Raw genomic sequence first — 15,031 nt, forward strand, 5'->3', positions numbered from 1 at the left:
AAGGTCTTTTCCATGAGCACCTGTAAGGCCATGAGGAGGGAGTTATACTCCCAGGTCCAGCCCTCACCTGTTCCTGCCTCAGCTGTCTGCATCTTCAGGAGGAACTAGTCCCAAACGAAGGGCTTCCCAGGTGGTGCTAGTGGTAAAGAACTCGTCTGCTAATGCAGGAGATGAAACAGACGCAGGTTCCATCCCTGGGTCAGAAAGATCCCCTGAAGTAGGAAATGACAACCCACTCAAGTATTCTTGCCTGCAGAATCCCATGGATGGAGGAGCCTGGCGGGCTATGGTCCGTAGAATCACAAAGAGTCAGACATGACTGAAGCAACACGGTACATACACACAGTCCCATACCACGTTCTGAGGAGTGTGAAGAATAAATTTCATATACAGTTTAAAGCATAAGATAAACATGCATGAAAGACGTAAAGAAAAAATGAAGTAGAGAGCATTTTTAAACAGTCACATTGAATCCTCCCAATTACATGCAACATGGTGTCTGTGAATGAACCCCTCCCACTGGCTCCCCTGACCTTGGTGCATCTCCTGACCACCCACTGACCATTCACCTCGTCCCTCTGACCCCCTAACTCTGGGTGTTTCAGGCTCTTTCCTGAGCCCGCCCTCTTCTCTCTATACTCCCTTCTTCTCTTGTTATTTCCCCCATAGAATTGGTCTCACCCCATCTCCCCACCTCTTCTCACTTAGTTGCTACATTTCAGCAGTCTCACCCAGCTGTTCAGCCTCGGCTCCTCACCAAGCTATGATAACATGTCTAAGACACCCAACGTGGGCAGTAAGATGCCCCAAGTCTCCCTCAGCCTCCAGGATACCCCCTGCCCATGATATTCCACCATCAGCTGCAAATCGACATTACCAGGACCAAATCCACTGTGCTTCCCACAAAACTGTTTCTAGTCACATATTCATTTATTCAAGGAGCACATATGAGCCACCTCCTCTGGGTAAGTCCTTGCTAGGAGCTGGGTAGTTAAACAAGACTCGTTGTGCTTCTCAACCAACCCTGGGTTTTCCCCCGATATCACAGACAAGAATACTAAAATCATCTTGGACACTTTTCTGCCTTTCACTCCATATAACCAACCTGATACCAAGATCTAGTTTCCCTCCACTGAAATGCCTTTCCCTACTAGCCCCTCTCAGGAAGTCCCGCTGTCCTAGTTCTGCTCCCCCACACGTGGAAGGCTACCATGTCTTCCAGGTAACTGGCCTCACCAATTCCAGTCTTCCCTCCTACCTTCTTGTGGCTCTCAGATTTATTTTGCTAAATAATGCTTTTGTCAAGTGTCTTTTCCACTTAAGAGTTTATTAATAATCCACAATTTTCTGAAGTGAGTTCTGTGGGACACTGATCACAGGAAAGTTTCATTGTTAAAGGGTTCCATTAAAAAATAAGGTTGGGAAACACTTTAAACTCCATCTCTCCCTCCTGGGGAGACACAGGGCACATTAGCCTATTAAAGGTACTGATAAGTCCTGCAGTAAAGAATTTGATCTGGTATTCCTCAAAATTGTTTAACCACTCAACTGATTTTTTTTTTTTGGTGTATCAATTATTGATAACAGACTTCAGCCGTTTCTCTTCTTTGGATCAAGTTCAAACACCTTGGCCTGTCTTTTCAAGGCATTCCAAGTCAGGTCTCACATATTTATATACCTTTAGTTCCTACTTTCCTTCAATGTGAGACTTTGGATCCTTCACAGAATGTGATAACAGAATGTTCATCAACACTGACCACTACTAAGACCCAAATCTTGGAATAGTCTTTAAAGGAAAAGTTGTTGATCTTATAAATATGTGTTTGATTGAGCTATAATTCTTTAGAATAAAATGGAAAGACACCCAGGCTTACATGTAGTCTTCTCTATTTTCCAAACTCTTTAAAGCGTAGTTAATAAGAAAATCTAGTTAGAAGAGATTATAACTTCAAAATTCCTTCTTCTCTAGGAATTTATCTTTTAAAATCGTCAGTAATCAATCATTTAGTCTCCTGTTGAACACATCTCTTGGTCGGGAATTCATTACCTTTTGAGGCAATACGTTCCATTACCAGATATCTCTGGTGGCTAGAGAAGCTCTTTCTTGTGTTTGGATGAAATCTGCCTCTGGAAACTCTTTGATAAATACCTATAGGGTTTAATTCAATGGTCAGTGTTGTGTGGGGAGGGACATGCCCGCGGCAGTGTGGGTAACTCTGCCCTTCTGTTTATCCAGGAAAGTAAACGCAGCGGCGCAAAGGCAGCTGGGCCGCCTGTGGCATACAAGTTCTGTCTTCTTCCACCCTCTGATGCACGAATATGCAGAGAAGCTTTCAGCACTTCTTCCTGAGCCTTTGAAGGTCTGATGCTCATAACTCAAAGGGGCAGGATCTGCTGATCCCAGGGAAGCCGGACGGGGAAATGAGAATATGGGCGCAGAATCTGGTCTGTGCACTGAACATCTAAAGTGAGTGCACTGGTAGCCATGTCTGAAAGCACTCAAGGAGAAGAGAGAAGTCAATGAATTGCTGCTAAAACCAGTTGACATTCACTTCATCAGCTCCAAGTGGCTGCCCCTCCTTGATCATTCTCCTTACCATATCTTTGCAGACATCACTTAAGGGGTGCCCCAGCCTTCCTGACACTCTCCTCTGTGTTACTCAGGAAGTTTACATCTCTTGGCTCCACAGTGCCTCTGCCAAGTCATTGGCATTTCTTCTTTAACAAAGAGTGAAGCCATTTTTTTTAGAAGATTAATATACCGTTAAATTCATTTGGTCTGAGATGCAGTTTGATATTTTTGCTAAATGGGATGTTTTTCTGCATCTGAAATGATTGACTTTTTTAACTGGATTGAGAAGTTAAAATGTTGGCCAAAATTTGCATTTCGGGATTCAATGAGTTAAATATCTATGTGAAACAGTGCACCGTACCTAGTGTCAGCTATGATTGTTATTTTACCATATTATCTAAGTACCCTATTTCCTATACAATCTAAAAGCGATGAAGAGAAATAGCTGTAACCTAAGTTTAGGGCAGGACTCCAAACTCTTGGTTACTTCAGTCAGGAACCCCAACACTGGATCCAGCGAATTTGGATGGTGTTGAGTGCTTGGGCATGCTCAGTCGTGTCCGACTCTTTGCAACCTCGTGGACTGTAGCCCACCAGGCTCCTATGTCCAAGGAATTTTCCAGGCAAGAATATTGGAATGGGTTGCCATTTCCTACTCCAGGGGATCTTCCCGATCCAGGGATCGAACTGTGTCTCCTCCATCTCCTGCATTGGCAGGCAGATTCTTTACCAACTGCACCACCTGAGAAGCCCCTTAGATGGTGCTATCTAGCCTTAAAGTTCATTTGATGGATCCTACTCTAAAACCTAAAATCAGGAAGAATCCAGTGCCCTTGACTGCTCCCCTTTCCTTCAACCAGGATGAGCTGCACTTTTCATCCTGGTTTGTTTGCTCACTTTTTTTTAACATTCACAAACACTGAACAGACAGGCTGGGATATCCTCTGGGGGCCTCCAGGCCAAGCCTTCAGAGTCGAGCAGGATGATTCAGTTTCAAGAGCCAAGAGACCAACTTCTCAGATTCCCTTGACCGCTAACCACTATACATCTCAGCAAGCCTCTCCATCTTAGCACTTTGAAGAACATCAAGTAATTCTAATGGAAGCCTGGAATGTTTCACAATTTGGACAATCCCTTAGCCATTGTTGTATCCCTAATGCTCAGAAGCTGCTCAATGAAGAGCTATAGAATCAATAATTAAATGATGAGACTCCATGGGGTCACAAAGAGTGAGACACGACTGAGCGACTGAACTGACTGGTATGAAGGGAACTCTTCTTAATAATCAGAGGCTGGGATAAACTCTTTCACAATTTCAAATGAATTGAATAATATCTGTGTTTAATGACCATGTGTTTTTTTTCCTCCAGGTTGTTTTCTTGGTGAACAGTGGTTCAGAAGCCAATGACCTAGCCATGCTGATGGCCAGAGCACACTCAAACAGCACAGACATCATTTCTTTCAGGTAACCACATCTTGGAATATTCATTTTAACACTGACTCACCCCAATATTAAATGTTAATCTCTAAAATATAGACTAGAGCAGGAGAGAGACTTTCACAGGGGTGTTTTTCTAATTTCAGGTTTTAGGGTAGGACCCATCAGATGAATTTTATGGCTGGATAGCACCATAAAAATTGGCCTGATCCAAGTAGGGGTCCCTGACTAAGGTCACTAATAAAGACTTTGGAAGCCTAGTTATGTCATAAATTCTCTATGGAATTAAAAAGAAGGCTACAAGACAGCTTTTTAACTTTAAGATATGATATAGAAACTAACACATTGTCTGGAGGAGGAAATGGCAACCCATTCCAGTATTCTTGCCTGTAGAATCCCATGGACAGAGGAGCCTGACCAGCTACAGTCCATGGGGTCGCAGAGTCAGAGACGACTCAGTTACTAAACAACAATGACAACAACAAAGATGAAATAGATTGGTCATAAATTGATCATTATTGAATCTGAGTGATGGCTGTCCAGGGGGGAGTCATTGTAATATTCTCTCTTCTTTTGTATATTTCTAAGTTGTCCATAGTAAAGGTTTTTTTTAATAAATGCTGCGAGTATAAAAAAAAAGAAAGAAAGAAACTAACACATTGTTAATCAACTATGTGCTGTGCGCTAAGTCACTTCTGTTGTGTCTGACTTTTTGCAATCCAATGGACTGTAGCCCACCAGGCTCCTCTGTCCATGGGATTTCCCAGCAAGAATACTGGAGTGGGCTGCCATGCCTTCCTCCGGGGGATCTTCCTGACCCAGGGATCGGACCCACGTCTCTTATGTCTCTTTCATTGGCAGGTGTGTTCTTTACTACTATCACTACCCAGTATGCTCCAAAACAAAATACAAATTTAAAAAGAATAAATTAAAAGTTAAAAAGATGTAATGGTATTGACTGCACCCTATGCCAGATAGTGAAAGACTGGTCTGCACTCCCAGAAGCTTTGCCATGTGACACTGGACTCACTTTCATCTCTGCTTATGATAAGAAGCCATATATTTATTTCACAGTGCCAGTTGTACCATTTTTCACTTTTTCTAAATGCAGAGTTCAGTTCAGTTCAGTTGCTCAGTTGTGTCCGACTCTTTGCAACCCCATGGACTGCAGCATGCCAGGCTTCCTTGTCTATCACCAACTCCTAGAGCTTGATCAAACTCATGTTCATTGAGTTGGTGATGCCATCCAACCATCTCATCCTTTGTCATCCCCTTCTCCTCCTGCCTTCAATCTTTCCCAGAATCACGGTCTTTTCCAATGAGTCAGTTCTTCTCATCAGGTGGCCAAAGTATTGGAGTTTCAGCTTCAGTATCAGTCCTTCCAATGAATATTCAGGACTGATTTCCTTTAGGATGGACTGGTTGGATCTCCTTGCAGTCCAAGGGACTCTCAAGAGTCTTCTCCAGCACCACAGTTCAAAAGCATCAATTCTTCAGCACCCTAGCTGACCCTGTATATTTCTGCTCCTTTGGATGACTTTTGAGAATCAGTAATTTAATATATTAATTATATTTATTTATTTATTTGGTGGTGCTGGGTCTTCACTGCTGTGCTGGCTTTTCTCTAGTTGTGAGCAGGGGTTACACAACAGGGGCTACACTTTTCTCTAGTTGTGGTGTGTGGGCTTCTCATTGCAGTGACTTCTTTTGTTGAGAAGCACGGGCTCTAGGGCATATGGGCTTGATAGTAGTGGCCCCTGGGCTCTAGAGTACAGCATAGTTGCGGCACACAGACTTCGTTGCTCCGCAGCATATGGGATCTTCCTGGATTAGGGATTAAACCCATGTCTCCTGCATTGGCAGGCTGATTCTTTACCACTGAGCCACCAGAGAAGTCCCAACATTAATTAGAAATATTTGATGGCTTTATTAGTATTAAAAATGATATAAAAAACTAACAATTTTGTTTGCATTTGCCTCCATTGGATAATTTTACATAGGATGTTTACACAGACTCATAATAACGTTTATGTAGAAGATAGGCATGACATAGTAAAAGTGGATGGAGTGAGGAAATAGTCCCATCTTCCCACTATTCTGGCCATGAGTTCTGTCTAAATCCAAGAGATTTGATTTCTAGAAGATTTGATTACCAAGGGACATCTAATATTACACATTCCAGATAAAATGTGCATGCAGGGACTATAGGCATGAACATTTGCTATCAGAGAAATACAGCGATAAAGAATTATGATTTTTTTATACCTAAATAAACATTCTAGAATACGTTCAGCTCAGTTCAGTTCAGTTGCTCAGTCGTGTCCTACTCTTTGTGACCCCATGAACCGCAGCACACCAGACCTCCCTGTCCATTACCAACTCCCGGAGCCTACCCAAACTCATGTCCATTGAGTCAGTGATGTCATCCAACCATCTCATCCTCTATCGTCCCCTTTTCCTTCTGCCCTCAATCTTTCCCAGCATCAGGGTCTTTTTCAATTGAGTCAGCTCTTCACATCAGGTAGCCAAAGTATTGGAGTTTCAGCTTCAACATCAGTCCTTCCAATGAACAGCCAGGACTGATCTCCTTTAGGATGGACTGGTTGGATCTCCTTGCAGTCCAAGGGACTCTCAAGAGTCTTCTCCAACACCACAGTTCAAAAGCATCAATTCTTTGGTGCTCAGCTTTCTTTATAGTCCAACTCTCACATCCATACATGACTACTGGAAAAACCATACCCCTGGCTAGACGGACCTTTGTTGGCAAAGTAATATCTCGGCTTTTTAATATGCTATCTAGGTTGGTCATCGGAGAAGTCGATGGCACCCCACTCCAGTACTCTTGCCTGGAAAATCTCATGGACGGAGGAGCCCTGTAGGCTGCAGTCCATGGGGTCGCTCAGAGTCGGACACGACTGAGCAACTTCACTTTCACTTTTCACCTTCATGCACTGGATAAGGAAATGGCAACCCACTCCAGTATTCTTGCCTGGAGAATCCCAGGGACAGGGGAGCCTGGGGGGCTGCTGTCTATGGGGTCGCACAGAGTCGGACACGACTGAAGCGACTTAGCAGCAGCAGCAGGTTGGTCATAACTTTCCTTCCAAGGAGTAAGCGTCTTTTAATTTCATGGCTTCAGTCACCATCTGCAGTGATTTTGGAGCCCCCCAAAATAAAGTCTGACACTGTTTCCACTGTTTCCCCATCTATTTCCCATGAAGTGATGGGACCGGATGCCATGATCTTCGTTTTCTGAATGTTGAGCTTTAAGCCAACTTTTCACTCTCCTCTTTCACTTTCATCAAGAGGCTGTTTAGTTGTTCTTCACTTTCTGCCATAAGGGTGGTGTCATCTGCATATCTGAGGTTGTTAATATTTCTCCGGGCAATCTTGATTCCAGTTTGTGCTTCCTCCAGCCCAGCGTTTCTCATGATGTACTCTGCATATAAGTTAAATAAGCAGGGTGACAGTATACAGCCTTGATGTACTCCTTTTCCTATTTGGAACCAGTCTGTTGTTTCATGTCCAGTTCTAACTGTTGCTTCCTGATCTGCATACAGGTTTCTCAAGAGGCAGGTTATGTGGTCTGGTTGTCCCATCTCTTTCAGAATTTTCCACAGTTTCTTGTGATCCACACAGTCAAAGGCTTTGGCATAGTCAATAAAGCAGAAATAGATGTTTTTCTGGAACTCTCTTGCTTTTTCGATGATCCAGCGGATATTGGCAATTTGATCTCTGGTTCCTCTGCCTTTTCTAAAATCAGCTTGAACATCTAGAATATGTATATCCAGATAAATCATGATCTATTCAGAGAATTGATCATACTAGGGCTCAATACATGTTTGTGTTTCCGCTTTCAGGATATATAACCATTCCTTCGAGTAGTCTCAATAGTCCTAAATCCTTTTTGAAGGGTGATTTTGATTTGGGAAGTTGTCCAAACTTATTTGAAACCAAGAGATTAGGATAATTTGTAATAAATATGACTGTTTCAGTTTCCAGAAATAAAGCCCATGTTTCTTCTAGGCTGACTAGGATGGCTTATGAGGCACTTGAAGAAAAGTCCCCAAAAATGTTAAGTGACAGCCGCGTCACAGGAACAAATACTCATCTTCTCAAAGAGATCACTTTGCAGACTCGTTGAATATATAATTTCTGGCATGATGCTAAAAGATGAGTCTCATTGCTTAGAGGAACAGAGTAGGGCAGGTCTAAGGTCAGAGCTCTCAGCCAGATGGCTGCCAAAATTCCTTTCACGATTCAAATCTGTGATGCTAGTAAAAAACATAAATAGGTGAATTCATTTGACACAGGCTTAGAAGATTTCTTTGAGATCATTGAGGTTGTAGGTCAATAGTGTTCTTTTTCATCTCCATAGCTTTCATGGATTTTCTTCTTTGTCCAACCCAGTGTTCCACAGGCCAGTGATCAAATGAAAGCACACTTAACCCAGTCCTCCCACTCTTTTCTGTCTGCAGAGGAGCCTACCATGGATCCAGTCCTTACACACTTGGCTTGACAAATGTAGGCATCTATAAGATGGACCTCCCTCATGGGATGGGCTGCCAACCAGTAAGTTCTGAGATTTTTGCCTTGTTTCTCTAAAGACTCCTAGGTGTATGGAATCATTGATCAGATTTTTCCAGTCATTAGGACTAGAAACTAATATGAAGCCTGTGATTAATCAAGGCCTCAATTTGACTTAATCAAATGAAAGACCATTTAAAGGAGACATTTGTTAGAAAGACCTTCAGAGTCTGAGTAATACTTAATATTAGAGATGCTTTTACATTTTGTTTTGTTTTTAAGTAAAATTGAGTCAATTACAAATAAATGCATTGAAATAAGTTCCCAGAGCCTTGAATGCATATAATTTCCGTATACTCATCCTTGTACTCACCTTCTGTTCTCATCCACTGTACCCACATTTTCAGCATTAGAATCAGATACCTAATTATTCTCATTCTTTCAGATGCCATTACCCACCAAACTCTTAGGCCAATTGTTTCCGGGCAGACACAGAAATCAGTTTCCTTTGTAGAGTGCCCTCATAACTGATTTCCAAGAAAAAAATTCTCTCTTCAAAGCTGAATATCAAGTTTTTGTCCTAAGTGGGAGAAGAGTAAGGAAGGAATCTTGGTATCAAGTTAAGAAGCCCTCTTGCCTTGATTGGTACCATATGTTGCCCCAAATTGACTGTCTTGTGTTCATGTCTTGCCAAACCCCCTCTTTTGTCATTTGCAGACAATGTGCCCAGACATTTTCCATGGCCCTTGGGGAGGAAGCCACTGCCGAGATTCTCCAGTGCAAACAATTAGGAAATGCAGCTGTGCGCCAGGTGCAACTGAGCGGGGAGGGAGGCACGTAGGGGAAGGTCAGGAGGGGGAAGGAATGAGGAGAAAGGCAAATTGGAAAAAGTGGGAAAGGGAAAAGTCACGGCAAATACAACTAGGAAGTCACTCCTCATTGAGCCAACACTCCTTATAGCCAATGACCACAATACCATCAGAGCATCCATCCCCTGTCGGGAAACACATCTCAGCATCTCACACTTATCAGACCTAAGCCAGAAACACTGTCACCCAGTGCTTCATTGGAGGCGCTCTCTCAGCTCTCCTAGCAATGGTTCTGTTACCAATTTGATAGGAAAACAAGGTTGGGGGCATTATTCACCAGTTCCCAATGGAGGAAGGGGAAAGAACACTTTTAGAAATTTCGAAACTCCAGTCAAGTTCCCCAGGGACTCAGAATACTAGCCAAAGAGAGTATTTGTCAAAACAGAAGGTGGTTCCTGAAGGCTGTTGACATGTTCTCAAAAACTGTGAAGACCTTCTCAACAGGAAAGCTGTTATTCATCAAATGCATTGTTATTTACATTCTTTACCACTTCCTCACATGAGGGAGCGGAGGCCTGGAAGCAGCCTGAGTATTTGATTTGTCAGCAAGCCCCACCCCATGCTTGTCATCACACGGCAGGACCCTTTGGGTGACTGCCCCCAAATAGCACCAAAGGAAAGCACCAAGTTCTCCTGCCAAGAGATCTTTAATGAAACAGTGTGAGTCACCAGGCTGAGAAGAAGAAGGTAAATGGAAGCCTTAAAAAATCAGCTTTGAAAGTAAGAAAATTCACAGTCACCTTAAAATTCAGATGGGATAATGGTGGAGGTGGGAGGCTGAAAGCATGAGCTTTAGAACAAGATGTTATAGTCACAGAGCATAAAACCGTGAGGAAGGTTTAAACTTCACTCAAACTCTCCTTCTAAAAGATGAAGCTCCCGTTTCTCATCTGTGAAATGTAGACAGGAATATCTGCCCCAGTGGCCCCGTATTCCAGGCCTTCCTGAGGCCAAGGAAGAGAATTTTTAGAACTTTTTTTTAATGGGGATGTCTTTTTTAAAAATCTTTGGGCTGTACCACACAACATGTGAGATCTTAGTTCCCTGGCCAAGGATCAAACCCACAGCCCCTGCATTGGCAGCATGGACTCTTAACCACTGGAATATCAAGAAGGTCCCCGAAAGAGAGCTTTTGTAGAGACAGGCAGACTGTAGCAATGCCAAGGGCTACTATGCCTGTGCTCACCTCCATGTGGCACCAAAAACTAAAGTCAGTTGACTGAACCTCACAGATGTCCATTCAACTTCAAGCGCATCAGCGCAGAGCCTTGGAGACAGGAGACATGGTCCTTCCCTTCCCTCCTGGCTCGGTGTCCCTCTCTCTTCATCCTCTGCCTCCTCCCTCTTTTCAGCCTTCTCCTCTCTGTCAGGAGGAGACAGAGGTCCTTGTATTGATAATACGAGGACCCCAGGGTCATCTCTCTAGTGGTCTCTGGAGGCTAAGTGATAGTGACAGACATTTCTGCCTCTCGGAACTGTGGTCTTTGGCACATCTGAAGTCAGCTGTTTTCTTCACTCGTATCTTCAAGAGACAAGACTAATACCCTCTCTTTATACAAGAAGTGACATCAGCCTCCTCTAGTGCTATTAGGCTTGAGAAGTGTTGGGTCTTTGCTGTAAAAAGGCATACTTATATATCTTTGTAAATACATCCCAACATATAAATTACTTGGAGTAGAGAAGTTTCCAGTTCTTAGGTCCTCTTAGAGTTCACTCACTGAACACATAAAGGTACCAGGTTTGAGAGGCGGCATTTTTTTCACCTCAGCAGGATGTCACCACTCCCCTCATCGGCCTGGGCAAGAATCCAATATGTGTGTGGTAGAGTTCATTCTCTCCTCCACCCCCTCCTCAGGATGTTTTCTTTCCAACTGTTCATTCCAGTCCCTGAATGTCAGATATACCTTGGGATGAAAAAGCACCTCTCAACCCACTGCCCACACAGTGTTCCTAACCTCATGCTGATCACATCATTTCTCTTTCTCCTTTTGCAACACAAGCTCCCTTTTCCTTTAAAATTGTTCTTTCTTGGCTCCTCACTCTTGCTTAACTCTTTGTGTGCGTACATGCTAAGTCACTTCAGTCATGTCCAACTCTTTTCGACCCCATGGTCTGTAGCCCACCAGGCTCCTCGGTCCATGGGATTCTCCAGGCAAGAATACTGGAGTGGGTTGCCATGCCCTCCTCCGGGGGATCTTCCTGACCCAGGAATGGGACCCACATCTCTTATGTCTCCTGCGCTGGGAGGCGAGTTCTTTACTGCAAGTGCCACCTGGGAAGCCGAACTCTTTCTTTCCACCAGATAAAATGAAAACACTTCCCTCTTCCTGCCATTTCCCAGATAACATGCAGCAGAGCAGCCCCTCTCCACCTGCTTGATGCTGTCATGATGACACCACTACCCCAGGTCTCTTCTCCAGAGGCGGCCTGACCTGGACCTACAGCAACGAGCCAATGAAGGAAAAAACCAGTGACAGCTGATGACTCACATTGCTGGACTCATGCACAGTGGGGGGAAAATTTATAAAAGGTCTAGCGCAGGTTCAAGCAAAATCTTCTTCATGGTTTGTTTTGTCCAAATTTAAGCCATTAGGGTTGATTTTGCTCCACACTTAGATTTCTCAAGTGACAAATGGTCTTGCTAAATTCCCAAATTATATCCTTTGAACATATGTATAATTCATCCTCTAAGGTCATCCTTGGTTGTTTTCTTTTCCTTTCTGAATGAAAATAGAAAATTTCAATCTCCAGGGGCACAGATTCATTTGTCTACTATATCCTGCCCATCAAACAACATGAATGATGCTAATAAGTGTACTTTCTGGTTTTGATATACCTTTCATTGATTCCCTTCTTCAAACCCTGAGCCCTCAATTCCAGTTCACCAAAGATCAGTGAATGCTGTCGAGCAAGCTTTTCCAAACATCGTATGTAGCCTAAAAGTATGTTTGGGGCCAGGTCATGTTTTTCTCTCTTTTTAAGAGCTGAACTATAAACTGTATTTATGCTTCACTGTTGATGCTGATAACTGCAGGTTTCTATTCTTTATGTCTAGCTTTCAGGAGACACGACCACATCCATGCCTCTAAGCAAGCATCGTGATGGTAGATGGTGACTTGCCTCCCTTACTGCTTTCACCAGAGACCCCCATCACACTCGTATCTCCCTCTGCCTTTCTTCTGCTATCCACGGATATGGGTTTAGATTCAGAGATTATGTGGTGCTACTCACCAAATTACAGGTGTGGATAAAAATTCTGAAGGTTCTCATATGTGGACACACTAGTTCTGGGACATTTGCTATTCCAGAGCGGACTGCTTCCTCTCCCCTCAGACAATGGATGAAAGTTACATGACTGTAGTACTTTCCTCTTTAGAATTCTCACTGTTCTATAAACAAATTTGTTGGTGGTGTTGTTCAGTCACCAAGTCGTGTCCAGCTCTTTACGACCCCATGGACTGCAGCATGCCAGACTTCCCTGTCCTTTACCATCTCCCAGAGTTTGCTCAAACTCATGTCCATCGAGTCGGTGATGCCATCCAGTCATCTCATCCTCCATCATCCCCTTCTCCTCCTACCTTCAATCTTTCCCAGCATCAGGGTCTTTTCCAATGAGTTGGCTATTTGCATCAGGCAGCCAAAGTATTGGAGTTAATATATAAACATACTTACTAACCATAAAGACTGAGATACTTTGTAGCTTTAAAATGGTATATCAGATTAAGTGGCAATACAAGGTAAACAGTTATTTCCAAATAAATCAAATCCACATAGCAATTACATCTGAATTAAATCTACCGTGTGGATAGAATGGGCTTCCTTAGGTGAAACAGCCATCTATCCCAGACTCAATGGTGCTCTGGGGTGTTTCTTCCCCAGATGGAAATGGCTGAAGTGGTTTGTTTACACCTTTGTGGCTAGGCTAGTCTTGCTGCTCAGAACAAAGCACAAGTTGTTCTGACAATGTTTCCCTTTCAAAAACCTATATCCCCATATCCTGCTTTGCTGTATCTTGAGGGACTCTAGTCAATTTACTATCCTGGTTTCTTTTTTTCTCTGTTTTCCCCCCATTCTTCTGGATGCCTTTCTCACATCTTCAAATACTGTGTTTTGTTTTGTTTGTTTATTGCAGACTGCTGTCAAGCTAAAGACCAGTATATTGAACAATTCAAAGATACTCTGAGCACTTCTGTGGCCAAATCAATTGCTGGATTTTTTGCAGAGCCAATTCAAGTAAGTGTGTTAACCTTAAACATTAACTGAACTCAGTTGTAAATTATCAATTTTAACTCATACATTCTAGTGACTTCCAAATTCTTTAAATGATCACTGTTATGTCCCTTTATGTCATTCTCTTCGTCCCCTTGAAAAAAAGAAGGCCCCTGGTTTTCAACTGACATTTAAAAGTCCATCTTCTGTACTCCCAGACTGAACAGACAGATAGATGAAACTACTGAATTTGTAAATCTGTAAAAATAGAAAACCCCAGCAGTTTTCAGTTGCTTATTACCCACACTATCAGGGTGAGCTGTTTTGTAAACTTACTAAATCCCCCTAATCTATTTTTCTCTACTCTGAGGAAAGACCACATTTGCAACCATTTCCCAGAAGGCATGGCATTAAAAGAAATGGCTCTTCTTTTCACCCACAGTTGAAACATTTCTAGAAACTGCTTCAAAAATTGCTAGTATCACTAATGCTAATATTGATCATGGTCTGTCTTCGGTTGTTTCTTTTTTTAATACTTTCAAGGCCCTGTGCTGTTTTCTAGGTCTTCTTGGTTTGGTCTTTTGCAGGGGGTGAATGGCGTTGTTCAGTACCCAAAGGGGTTTCTAAAGGAAGCCTTCGAGCTGGTGCGCGAGCGGGGAGGCGTGCGCATTGCAGATGAAGTGAGTGGCCACGGAATAGGTGTGATGGAGCCAGGACAGGATAAGCGCGGGGAGAAACCTCTAAACCCTGCTCTGCAGTCCAGGCAGAAAGCATCTACTTGCAGATTCCAAGATGAGGGTATAAGTTAATGAATCTTTGACTCATTGACTGACTAGTTCGTTACTAGATTAGAACATCAACGTCCCAAGTGAAGTCTATCAAATAAGATAACAGGCCTAGGATGTTGCCATTCTTCAACATACTTTTAAAACTCCTATTTGAATTCAGCTTAAACTTAGTTTAACCTCACAACCAAGTTTTCATCTTAACTTTTGCCAAAATAGTATTAGGCAGTCCAGCGGCATTCATAAAAAAATCTGTTTGGAAATCACACTTAGAAAAAAAAAGTCCAGCCTCTAAGAAGAGGGCCATAATCTCAGATATTTGGAAAGTAGTTCCAGGGACTCCCCTGGCAGTCGAGTGGTTGGGGATCCCACCTCCATTACAGGGGCCGTGGCTTTGATCCCTGGTCAAGGAACTAAGATTCCACGTGCCATGAGATACAGCCAAAAAAAAAAAAAAAAACTGAATTGAATTGGGGGAAAAAAAGTGAACTGAAGTTCAAGATAGTTAATTTGCCTGTCAAGATCATGCAGTTACTAGGGACAGAGCCAGAACTCACACCCAGACTCAAAGACCGCACTAACCACTGTGCAACCCGCCTTTCAAGAATGATTGACTGTGGTGTAGAAAGAC

General features: G+C 43.0%; 1 protein-coding gene across 1 annotated transcript in view; it reads left to right on the plus strand.

Annotated features, from left to right (window-relative positions):
- Positions 1 to 15,031, plus strand: part of AGXT2 (alanine--glyoxylate aminotransferase 2) — a 43,759-nt gene that overhangs the window by 10,397 nt on the left and 18,331 nt on the right. Inside the window, exons 4-9 of the mRNA XM_055554851.1 lie at positions 2,237 to 2,360; positions 3,943 to 4,037; positions 8,489 to 8,582; positions 9,255 to 9,348; positions 13,539 to 13,639; positions 14,203 to 14,295. Of these exons, the coding sequence (XP_055410826.1) occupies positions 2,237 to 2,360; positions 3,943 to 4,037; positions 8,489 to 8,582; positions 9,255 to 9,348; positions 13,539 to 13,639; positions 14,203 to 14,295 (601 nt within the window). The remainder of the gene's footprint in view (positions 1 to 2,236; positions 2,361 to 3,942; positions 4,038 to 8,488; positions 8,583 to 9,254; positions 9,349 to 13,538; positions 13,640 to 14,202; positions 14,296 to 15,031) is intronic.

The sequence above is a fragment of the Bubalus kerabau genome, chromosome 18 (assembly GCF_029407905.1).
Source record: "Bubalus kerabau isolate K-KA32 ecotype Philippines breed swamp buffalo chromosome 18, PCC_UOA_SB_1v2, whole genome shotgun sequence".
In the NCBI taxonomy this organism is placed as follows: Eukaryota; Metazoa; Chordata; class Mammalia; order Artiodactyla; family Bovidae; genus Bubalus; species Bubalus kerabau.